At 44.7% G+C, this 12,183-nt stretch overlaps 1 protein-coding gene across 2 annotated transcripts; it reads right to left on the reverse strand.

Moving 5' to 3' along the window:
- Positions 1 to 1,572: 1,572 nt before the first annotated feature.
- Positions 1,573 to 8,142, reverse strand: METTL17 (methyltransferase like 17). Of its 2 annotated transcripts, none has more exons than XR_013967204.1 (14): positions 8,038 to 8,129; positions 7,765 to 7,918; positions 7,546 to 7,680; positions 6,546 to 6,627; positions 6,214 to 6,295; positions 5,817 to 5,890; positions 5,274 to 5,368; positions 4,451 to 4,521; positions 4,148 to 4,255; positions 3,573 to 3,641; positions 2,659 to 2,709; positions 2,316 to 2,408; positions 1,895 to 2,104; positions 1,573 to 1,820 (listed from the first exon to the last, which is right to left on the reverse strand). XR_013967204.1 is itself a non-coding variant. In XM_080809807.1 (14 exons), the coding sequence occupies exons 1-14, from the start codon at positions 8,116 to 8,118 to the stop codon at positions 1,709 to 1,711; spliced, it is 1,395 nt and encodes a 464-aa protein (XP_080665933.1). In that variant the 5' UTR covers positions 8,119 to 8,142; the 3' UTR covers positions 1,573 to 1,708. The 2 variants fall into 2 exon arrangements, 1 of the variants encoding a protein (XP_080665933.1); XM_080809807.1 differs by having other exon boundaries at positions 1,895 to 2,082; positions 8,038 to 8,142.
- Between the last annotated feature and the right edge of the window lie 4,041 nt (positions 8,143 to 12,183).

Here is a 12,183-nt window from a genome sequence, read left to right on the forward strand (position 1 = left end):
GCGCAGCCTTGCATAGCTGACTGGGGCCCTGCCCCAGATTCCCGCCCTCCCCCTACCAGGAGGCCCCTCCCCTGGCTCACGCCTTCTGGAACTGGGAAACCAGAAACTCCAGACTCCCTGCCAGGCACAGCCTGTGCTGTGTGTCTTCTCCTCTTCACTGCCATGACTAATCCAAATGCTGTGGACAGTCTTCTTCCATGCCTGGTGCTGGTCTAATCCAAAATGGGAGTCTATGGTACGTCCTTCCCAGCTGTTTTGTACTGGCGACACCTGGTCCTGCCTTATTTAAGACATTTGATCTAAGACTCCCAAACCTTCTCCACCCCACCCTATGTCTCATAGGTTGTTATGCTGATATCTGAACCCTACCTTTTCAGAGGGGATTTGGGGCCACCTTCGGGTAGGAGGTGGAGCTGAGAGGTGGTGCCGCCACCCGCCCGTCTGTGAAAACTAGTAGATGAGAGGCCTCCCCTCTCCTGTAACCCCAGAGAACTAGCTCCAGGGATGGCAATTTCTAGCGGGGAGTTGAGATTTCTATTATTACAATATTGATGTTGTTCCAACTTTTGACTGTGCCCGTTTCTGGATACATACATATCTTCCACAACTTATGATGGGGTGATGTTCCAATGGGCCCAGCCTAGATTGGAAACCTCCTAGGTTGAAATGCATTTAATACACATAAGCTACCAATCCTAGCTTTGACTAGCTTTAAACGTGCTCAGAACACTTACATTAGCCCACAGTTGGGCAAAATAATTCAATCAAAGTCTTATTTTGTAATAAAGTGTTGATATCTCATATAATTTACCACATACTGTTCTGGAAGTGAAAACCAGAATGGTTAGAAGTGTGCCAGCCGTTTACCCTCGTGATGGTGCGATTGCCTGGGAGCTGCGGCTGCCCAGCATCACAAGGGACTATCACACCACACACTGCTGACCTGAGAGAAGAGCCAAATTCAAAATTCAAAGTCTGGCTTCTACTGAATGTGCCTCACTTTCACATCATCTTAAAAGTTGAAAATTTGAAAATCAAGCCACGGTAAGTCAGAACCATGTGTACTGGGGGAGAGGGCCTGAGAATTTTAAGACAAAGAAAGGTTCTCTAGCTCTGAAATAGCAAGGCCTAGGGAAAACCCGAGAAATGAACCAAGCAAATTGAAGGATCCTGCCTGGATCTACAGGGGTGGAGATGGAAAATTCAGTCTTAATGGGATCGGCTCTTGAGGAAAATGTATCAGGCAAACTCTGGGGGAGCTGATGAACCCTGAGAAAGAAAGAAGGGAGGGAGGGAGAAAAACACAGAGGCTAGGCAGCCTGGCTCCCCTATTTAGGTAGCCCACCAAACAACTGTGACACGTGCTGAGCCAGCACTCAGAGACTGGGGGCGGCTTTCCCTACTATTCCAGATTACTTCCTTGGGAAGTCCTGGTCTCTGGTAGAAGCAGTATCTCAAAAGCTTGCGACCTGTGTGGGAAGATAAGGCACTGAATATCTGAGAATTCTCTCTGTTACAGGACTGAACATGACAACTGACCTCTGTATCTTTTAGGAATCACAAGATCCATTTCTACTCTTTGAAAACTTTTTATTATTATTAAAGCCTCAAGCAAACATACATAGGGCTGCCAGCACTCCCACCCTGGATACCAGGGAGCTTCAGCCTTGGCAGGCCTAAGTAAGAAAATCCTTGTTACACCTCCTTGTCAAATTCCAGGGGGGTCGTCAGCAGGGGACAGAGGAAGCTCCGACTCTGAAGGTGTGATCACAGGTAAAAGATCTCCCCAGGAGCTGACTCGAGCACAACGATACAAATCCCTATGGAAAAGAGAGGTCAATGTGGGCTGTAGGTTCTTGCCACCTCCCCCTAATTTTGGTCACACTCTTTATACCTGCCATGCTGGCGGGCTGTGATCACAGCATGCTGCATATGTCCATCTGGACAGCACAGGTGACAATGCACATGGCGTGGCCGTTTAAGGACAGGCTGAGTGATACGGGGCCAGCGATTAGCCTCTTCTGGAGACCCCCGGGCAAGAATTACCATTGAGAACTTCTCCTCTTTTTGCTTCTTCTTGTTCTATGGTAAGGATACAGAGAGACTATTTGGAGGAAAAAGGGATGGGAAAAAAAATTGTGATCCTCTGTCCCCCATCCCTGCAGCCCTTTTCAGATTCTATAAGCCATGTACACCCAGGCCTGCAAATCTCCAGGCTCTTTTCTGACTTCTCCAACTCCTCCCACCTCTGACTCCTTATCATCCTGTTCCCCCAGGCTACTTTCTCCCTGCCCTAATATTCCCAGGAAACATACCCAGCTGAAGGGGATGCAGTGGTAAGCTTGAGAAAAGCTACAGGCCAGGGGCTTAGAGGCTGTCAACTGGGGACAGGGAAGTTCATGTGGACACTGTGAACATATAAGACAAAAAAACCCAGAGAATCATACAACTGAAAAACAAAGAGTGACAGAGTTAAGAAGGGCTAGGGCAATGGGAACATAGGAGCTGGAGGCAGGAAGAGCCAAGGGAACAACTAAGAAAGATACTGAGCAGGGACACAAAATAGTAGAGGGTGGCTTAGCTTTACCCTCTCACTTTTCCTGGCCACAGCTTGAGTTTACCTCTTTGTAGGCTGGGAAAGGCAGAAGTAATACTCACTGGGGCAAAGACAAAGCCAGGTCGAGGGTCCAAAGGTGACTTCTCTTTTCCCTAAAATAAAAAAAAAATTAAGCTGGGACTGAGGGGTCTAGTCTCATAACTCAATCTCTGTACTCAGTAAACTGAGGACTCCTTTAACATTCAATTCTGATAATTATTAACTAGGCTCCTTGAGTTAAGCTGGCTTCTTCTCTAATACTCCAAACAAAGAACCTTCTCTTTGTAGTAGGAGAAAAGCAGGAACTTGGCACATAGTATGGTGCTTTCCCTTGTCAGCAACCTCTACTCTCAGAAAGATCTCACTCCAGGACAATTAAATTTATGATTATATACTGGCTCATACTGTCCCCAAAAGATAAGGTTCTTGGCTTAGCAATGCCCTGGATCAGGGGTTCGAGTGCTTACTCTTTTTTAAAGGCCTAGAGAGTAGGCAAAATCTGTTTCTGTCCCAACTATTCAACTCTGCTGTTTATAGTATGAAAGCAGCCATAGATAGGACACCTGGGTGGCTTAGTTGATTGAGCATCTGCCTTCAGCTCAGGTCATGATCCCAGGGTTCTGGGATCGAGTTCCACATCACGCTCCTTGCTCAGCAGGGAGCCTGCTTCTCCCTCTGCCTGCAGCTCCCCCTGCTTGTGTTCTCTTTCTGACAAACAAAAATCTTAAAAAAAAAGGCAGCCATAGACAAGAGACACACCAATAAGCATGGCACATATAAAAATAGGTGGCAGGCCAGATTTGATCCACAGGTCCTGGTTTGCTAATCAATACCCTATATCATAACAACTTTATATGCCTAATATCCTGAGAGTCACCCTTACCATTGTATGACAGAGTCTCTTCAGTCTTAAGGGAGCAGCAGTGACTACTGACAGATAGTGGGGCAGGAGTGAAAGAGGGAGAAAGACTCTTACCTTAAGGACAAGGTCCCTGGCATCCATGAGAAGGCAGTGCCCAGCTTTTGTTCCATTCTCTACCAATACCTGTTCACAAAAAAGGAAAGTAAGCATAAGCCCTGAATTACATGAAAACATAAATGCTAGCAGCTCTGTAAGAACATTAACAGATGCAGCAGAAGGCCCTAAAGGAAAGGGCCATCCCCATATAAGATGGGAATGGAGAGCCTAAAAGAGGGACAAAGGGATCTACGCATGATAAAAATGGTCAAGAATGAACACAAGTTTTGGGATGCCTAGGTGGCTCAATCAGTTAAATGTCTGCCTTCAGCTCAGGTCATGATCCCAGGGTCCTGGGATGGAGCCCCACCTCCGGCTCTCTGCTCAATGGGAAGCCTGCTTCTCCCTCTGCCTGCCTATCACCCTGCTTGTGTTCTCTCTCTTTGACAAATAAACATATAAAATATTTAAAAACAAAACAAAAAAACACACTTAAAAAAAAGAATGAATGCAAGTTTCGATGGAGAGAAGGAAATGCATGAAATCCATGACACTGCTTTAAAACTTGAAGGGAAAAAGGAATTTCAGCTCACCAGAAAATGACTTGTCTTGCGCCATAGGGTTTGGACTAGTTCAGTGCGGTCAGCCTTGCTGGGAAGCTCACTTAAGGAGAAGGCTGATACCACCACATCGAATTGTACCTGAGAATCAAGAAAAGGAATGTGACAGATCTGACATCCCCGCTCCCGACCCTCCTTTCAAGAACCTAACAAAGTTCTATCCCCTTATATTTCTTCTATTTTATCTTCTAACTCTCAAGGCTGGGTTGCAAAGCTGAAGCCACAGTTTTCCATCTGCCAAATTCCACATTTAACACTCTAAACATTGTCACTTGCCTTGGGTGATACAGGTAGAAACTGTCTGAAGAAGACACCTGGAACATAAGGCTCACCAGATTCTGAACCACCTGTGGAGTAAAGCAGAGGCGCAGCAACTATGAGTGTACAGGTATAAACTGAAGTGATCTCTCGATAAGAAATAGGGTCCCAAAGCTAAAGAAAACTATCAGGTGGGGCACCTGGGTGGCTCAGGTGCTTAAGCGACCATCTTTGACTCAGGTCATGATCCCAGGGTCCTGGGATTGAGCTCTGTGCCCTGCATCAGGCTCCGTGGTTGGGATCCCTGCTCAGTGGGGAGTCAGTTTCTCCATTTGCCCCTACCCCCTGGCTCATATTCTCTATCTCTCTAAAATAAATAAAATCTTAAAAACAAAAACAAAGGGCAGGGAAACACTGGGTTGCCTGTCCTGTTTATCTTTTTTTTTTTTTTTTTAAAGATTTTATTTATTTATTTGACAGACAGAGATCACAAGTAGGCAGAGAGGCAGGCAGAGAGAGGGGAGAAGCAGGCTCCCTGCTAAGGAGAGAGATCCACGCGGGGCTTGATCTCAGGACCCCGAGATCACGACCTGAGCCGAAGGCAGAGGCTTAACCCACTGAGCCACCCAGGTGCCCCTACCTGTCCTGTTTATCTTACCCCCCCCCACCCCCCACAGTCCAGCAAAGGCCTCTACAACCCTCTGCTTGACCACAACACTGGAAAGAAATCAGACTCATCTTTAACTTTCAGCCCTCCTCTATTCCCCAATAAAACAACTTTTTCATTCTCTGCTTAACTCCTTCAACTTTGAAGAAACCCTTCCTTATCTTTTGTCCTCACCTTTCAGTAACTTTTCTGCCAAAACCAACATAGCAGCTGAGCTGTCCACACACAAATATTCACGTAGGCTCTGGCCCCAAGCACTATGAGCAGCCCTAAGATGGTAAAATATAAATCACCATTTCTCATGACAAAGAGTCATCCCTATAAGAGATCCCTTGCCCCCAACCCCAACCCTGGGAAACAGAATATTATCTTAAAATGGTTGGAAAAACTAACAGTGTTATTTTCTTACTTCATTTACTACTCCTTAAAAAAAGGGCAGACTCAAAAAAACTACTTGTAGGTAAAAAAAAATCTTGGTGCTACGCCCTAGACTAAATTCCTTTCCTTTTTTATCTTTCTAAACATGGGTCTTTTTTCACTTGAAGTTTCTTTAAGTTCTGGCCCTAATCCATATACTTTCTTATGACTTACCTAATCTGAGCGAAGAAACATTCTAGTTCCCAAATTTCCTATTCTCCCTCTGGTTCCCTAGTCTCTTGGAGTGTTATATACATGGCTCTGTAGAGCTAGAATTGACAGAGACAGAAAGAAACTTACCAAGTGACAGAACCAGTACCCGAGCCAAAATCCATTAAGGTTTGAGGCTGGAACTCTGGAACTCGAGCCTGGATCTGAAGAAATATGTAACACTCCACAGTAGGGGAAGCAGACCCTTATTTAGGGCCACTATGAATTAGGGGACCATGACAGAGCAGATGAGATGCGAATGTTTTTTGAGATTCAATGTAAATACTTTATAGACTGGTAACTTCCTAAAACAATGATTTTAAACATTTATTGGGTCATGAAACCCTTTCAGAGGATAAAGAGAGCCTCTCAAAAAAAAAAAAAAAAAAAAAAAAAGACATGCAATTTCCCAAGAACCATACCCCAGGAGACTACTTTATGGATAAGGGAACTGATGGTAACAGGTTGGAAGCTGAGGGGCTTTCACCTCATGGAATGCCCTGGAGACTGCTGCAAAGCCACCATCCAGTCTTGCTGCCATATATACCAGGCTCAGGCTCTCACTGTAGCTGCCAGAAAAACCGGAGAGTCACACCCACCAGGAAATAACCTCCAGCCCATAGTTAACCTTCTAGATTTTTAGGAATGAAATCTTTGGAAAGGGCTCCTCCAGCTCAGTACTTTCACTCCTTAAAAGAGAGAAGTCCTGAGTTACAAACCAGGTAGGCTTTTCAAACAGGAATTGTGTAATAGTACTTCCCCAGTCTCCTCCTAGAGACAAGATTTTTTTTTTTTTGCAGCCCTTCTAGCCCCCCTTACCTCAGTTCTTGCCAATGGTATGTAGTTTTGCGCAGGGCTCGCAGCACAGCTTCACGAAGTTTCTCCTCCACTTGACCTAAGTCTGTGGTGAGAACAAGAACTGAGTGAGGACCTAGGAAGACCAGGACTCAGATCCAATATCTGAATATGCTACTTGCCCATTCCTCTGCAACTCCCATCCTTGGCAAAATCTCAAAGCTTAAGAGAAAAGCCAAATCTAGAGAAAAATTTTGGGTAAGAATAACAGCAACCACCACCATTACCACCAGAAATAATGAGACAGTATTTTGTCTCTACCAGCAGTTTATTCAACAAGATCAAAACCATCCCACAGGCTTTGCTCTCTTTTAAAGGGAAGTGTCTCAAAGATTTAAAAGGATAGGATAAAGACAATATTTTGTGGATTGCCTCAGGTCCCCCCAAACTTTAGTACGTGACATCTCCAATGTTCCTAGAGGGAAGAAAGGGGTTTGAAAAAATCTCATCTCAGGATTGTGTTCAGCTCAGTACTATTTTATCTACTGAGCACCTATGAACCAGGTACTGTGGGAAGTGCAGGGAACACAAGATGAATAAAAGGCAGGTCTGTAGTATTAAGGAGCTCACATTCATGAAAATAACTTGATAAGTTATACTCATTCTCCTATCCCTGAAGACTGTTTCAGTACTGGACAGGGAACCATACAGGGATTTTATTTCACTTTAATAAAAACTTAGACCGTCCTAATCCAATGGATTTGCAGGGAAAAAACCCGAAATCCTAGATTTTGATAGGATACTGAAGTACCTTGCTGACCTTTACGAAAGTCCCAAGAGCAACCTCAGAAACTATTCTGTTTTAGCAAGACATCACTGTAACAGGCAGCTCCGGCCAGAAAATCAAACAGGAAACCGCAGTATCTATTTGTCACAGATACTCAAACAGATGTGTAAAATTATTGCTTGCTCTTAATTTCCCACCAGTATTTCAATTGGGCCTACTCTTTATCTTAGGCCCCACCTGGGTTTTCCAGGAATTTCTTCTCAAGATGTACAGCCCGTCTTTGCAATTCCTGGGGCTCTACAGGTAAACGCCGGCTCCACAGATAATTGGTAAGTGCTTGCACCTGCTTCTCCACATTGGGCATCGAGCTCTCTATGGGCCAAAGATGAAACGCGACATCACTTAATGCACACCCAGTTTTCGCTTCTCGGATTTCCGCTTCCCACCGTTACTCACCGAGCAGCAGGAACTGCGCAGCGGCAGCCAGTGCTGGCGGCACCTCTATGCATGGCAGCTGCAAGATGCCGGGGTGCCGGCGATGGGGCGTCTTTCCCAGAAAATCGGAATTGTTATCGACCTGGGATAAGCCCGGAACGACGGCAGCGAGCGTCTGCAGGCCGGGAAAGAAAAGCTGATTGCAGGGCAGAGGGAAGGCTCTGGCGTTCGCTAAGGAAGGGGCTATTCCTGAGATCCAGAGTTTCTCCGACAGCAGGGAAAGCAGACACTCACGCGAGACTGGGAAGCTTCTCCACCGCCGCGGCGCCACCTGCTACAGGTCAGCAGATGCCTCAGGCCCCTCACGGTCGCCATGGCACCGGAGGCGAGCAGGAAACGGAAATGATGAGACCCGTGACGCGCACGGAGCAGTGTCAGCCAATGAGAAGAGCGAGTGCTTCTAGTAGCCAATAAGCAACCGAAATGTAAATCACCTCGGAGGGTAACGGTACGTGGGTGGGGTCAAGCCCAGGGTTCCTGCGTAAGCAGTCGACGGCGACTTGGCGTCCAGGTTGTGCGGAGTTTGGTCGCGGTGTTCCGAGGTCGAGGGGCGGGGTGGGGACGGGCCCTTTTCTGGGCTCTTTAGAGAAGCGCCATAGACAGGAAAAGACTATTTCTGAATGTATTATCTACCTGTGTTCCTTGCTTCTCTCTCTGGAGAACCTCTGAAGTCTTGGGATTTTTTGTCCCTGTGTGTGAGAACGGGAGGATTCAGTAAGGGAAAGATAAAAAAAACCCAAATTTAGGCAACCCAAGATAACAGAAATTAATAGTTAATAGATACATTTTTTTGACATATTATTCTCCATGTTAAACTGTCCTCTTAGGGGGTGCCTGGGTGGCTCAGAGTGTTAAGCCTCTAACGTCAGCTCAGGTCATGGTCCCAGAGTCCTGGGATTGAGCCCCATATGGGGCTCTCTGCTCAGCAGGGAGCCTGCTTCCCTCTCTCTCTCTGCCTGCCTCTCTGCCTACTTGTGATCTCTGTCTCTGTCAAATAAATAAATAAAAATCTTAAAAAAAAAATAAACTGCTACATGTCAGCAGATGCCTGACATGTACTTATCTAAGATCTAAGATGTCTCTTAGATAAGTAGCTAACACTTAGAACATACCTGATACAGTGGGCAAGCGCATTTACATAATATTACCACATTTAGTCCCTGCTATCTATGAGATGCATTCTGTTAACACCATTTTGCAGTTGAAAAAAGTGAGTATTCAAATGGTTAAATATCACGCTCAAGATCACAAACCTTGTTAGATGACAATTAGATTTAAACTTGGGCAGTTTAGGGTCCCCTGAGTGGCTAGGTTGGTTGAGGCAGGGACTCTTGATTTCAGCTCAAGTAGTCATCTGAGCGTTGTGAGATTGGGGAATCTGCTTGAGATTCTCTCCTTCCCTCTGCCTCTCTCCCCACTCACATGCTATATAGATAGATAAATAAATCTTTTAAAAATAAAAATAAAAGAATAAACTTGGGAAGTTTTAAGTCTGAGCTTCACCTTTAAATATATACTCTACCAGATATTGTTGGCCCTTGGAATGTAACTTAGCAAGTTAACTGGGAACAATATGCTACATGTCCTGAAGTGTTAAACTAACATGTAGCATTAAAATGAACTCACTGGGCTGTGTGCCCTCTTGATTCTGTTAGCAAACACATTGGTTAACTATGGAATATGTTAACGTTTTGGTATTTGCTGACTCGTATCTGGTATCTGCTGCAACTGCAAGAGTCCAAATATAATAACTATGGGGTAAAATATGGAGAACTATATCCATCAGAGAGTTAAGTGTCTGGTTTGCATTTAGGTTAGTAAGCTTCGATTCTAATAAAGGAGACTTTGGCTTTATAATCTGAGTGCTCTGGAAGGAGTCTTGTGAGGGGGGAAGGAAGAGGAAACCAGAGGAGGCAGGAAGAACTGTTAGAGTGGGAATATAAGTTTGAGCTCTGTGAAAGAGGGCGGGAAGTAAAACAGGTTGGATACACACAGTTCTAAAAGAGTTTCAGCCATGCCAATGGAGAATCTTTGAGCCCAAGGTCGAGGTTAGAGGCGTCCTGCATTGGGCAGAGACAGGGATGACTTAGTATCCCTGCTACACTGATTTTTTGAGGACAGCCCATGGGAAGTGTAGCAGATTCAGTGTGGCAATTGGGGCCATCGTCAATTATGATCCCCATGGCAGGAGATCTGAGGAGTGCATTTTCATAGCTGCCTAGAGCCACACAGATCTACTTTTCCAGACGGGTTCAAGGGACAATTTCTTCAACCTTCATACGGGCCTCTATTCCTAAAGAGAAACTTAGAAGAAGGAGGTTAATGGGGCAAATTATAGCCACTATCACTGCAGTTGATCTAAGGGCTGCAACTGGCCCGCATCCACTCCCTCCTTTACTATGCATTCTGATTTCCCCTCACTCTCCACTACATGTCCTCAGGTCTTAGTGGCTTACCTGGTATTATGACCCAAACCTTCATTCCTGAGGGGTCCAAACCCTTGACAGTCATATCTTTCTCTGGCTGAGATTGCCAAACGCACATATTCACAGTTACAATGGAGCATGGGAATTCTAGGAAGCACCCAAATAGATCGCTTGGGTTCTACACGAAATCCTGTCTGGCCTCATTGTGTAAAAGCAGCCCTATATCCTTCCTCTTGCTAATAAGGACTACTTAACCCTGACAGTCTGTTAACTCCATGTTGTTGTTGTTTTTTAAAGACTTTATTTATTTATTTTACAGAGAGAGAGACGGCACAAGCAGGAGGAGCGTCAGGGGGAGGGAGAAGCTTGTCCCCTGCTGAGCAGGGAGCCCCATGCAGGGCTGGATCTCAGGACGCTGAGATCATGATCTGAGCTGAAGGCAGACACTTAACAAACTGAGCCACTCAGGTGCCCCTCCACATTTTTTTTTTTAAAGATTAAGGGTGCATCTGCTCTGGGGACCTGGACCTTTGGCCCTGCAGAGCCCAGAGTTACAGAGAAGAAAGTACAAAATTTCCCAGTTGGTCAGTGGGTGTGGTAAGTGGAGTCACTTCTGCTTCTGCTCTTTGGTTGCTGGAACCATGTATTTTTCCTATTTGGGACACAGTATCATTTAGAGCTCTCTTGTTCAATAAGCACACTGGATCCTGAAGAATGGTACCCATGCCTCTGAGCTGTTGCTTTAGCTGTGCATTTAGAAAGCTAGTCTTTCCCCTCCTTCTGCCCTCCCTCCTTTCTCTTCCTCTGTCTCCCACTCTCTTTCTCTTGCCCTCTTTCTTTCTCTCCCTTCTGTTCCCCTCCACCTCTCTCCCTTGGAGCTGGAGTGTGCTGTGTCTTTTCTTTTGTTCCGAAGTAAACACCAATCATCTCTTCTCATTAGTCCTCTACTGTCTTCCAGAGGTAAGTGATATTACTGAAGTATCTTCAGCAGCAATTAGGGGAGTTGTTCTGAACTGTGATTAAATAGAATGTCATAGTTTAGCTAATTCTTGGTTATACCTTTCTGTGACTTTGATTTTACTTATCAGTCTAGCAGAGCCATCTGGTGATGACCTGCACTACCTTTTCATCTTTGATGTTTGTCTTTTCTCTTTCCCAGATTTGATAAATGATTTGTCCTCACTTGATCTACTGATCCAGGATACAAAAGAGGTCCCAAGCCATAGTCTTGATGGCAAATGTGCAATGTCCCTGGTTATGATGGGCTCTTACTGAAGGTAATTAACTGCTGCGATAGAAAGATTTTCTCTTAGTTCAAATATACCCTTCTGAGCTGGTTTGGGAAATACCCATTCCTCATTTCTAAGGCACATGAATACTGATGTTACTGGTTATCACTTGGATAAATAGGCAACATCCTCTTTCAAGCCTTTCTTCACAGATTTACAGCTCAGTATTTGACATATACTTCATAATTATTATCATAAGCAAAGTATGTGGGGAGAGGATTTGTAAAATGCAGACACATGTCTATTTTCTTCACCACTGTATACATGGCACTTAGCATAGTGCTTGCCACATCAAGGGCACTCAGAAATGTCACTTAAATAAATATTAATGATCTAAAAGTATATCTCTGTTGTCTTTACATAAGAATAAAATATGAGTAAAAAGGATCAAATATCCTTTGTTTCTTGGTGTCCATAGGGTAGTTTTTATTTTTTCAGTGGAATTTCACAGACTACTGTTATCTGTATTCCTCTCTGGTGGTCCTCTTTTCCTATTTAAGAACTTCCAGAATGCCTTCTCTTTTGTTGCGTTTTAGAAGTTTTTCAGAAGGCAGTGTTTTTGTATTACTTCTGCTTATGATGGGACTCTATGATCTCTATTTCTACAATTAACTCCCCACCTTCTGCCAAAGAATGTTTCTTCTATTTTTTTAAAATATTTTATT

The sequence above is a fragment of the Martes martes genome (genome assembly GCF_963455335.1).
Source record: "Martes martes genome assembly, chromosome: 7".
In the NCBI taxonomy this organism is placed as follows: Eukaryota; Metazoa; Chordata; class Mammalia; order Carnivora; family Mustelidae; genus Martes; species Martes martes.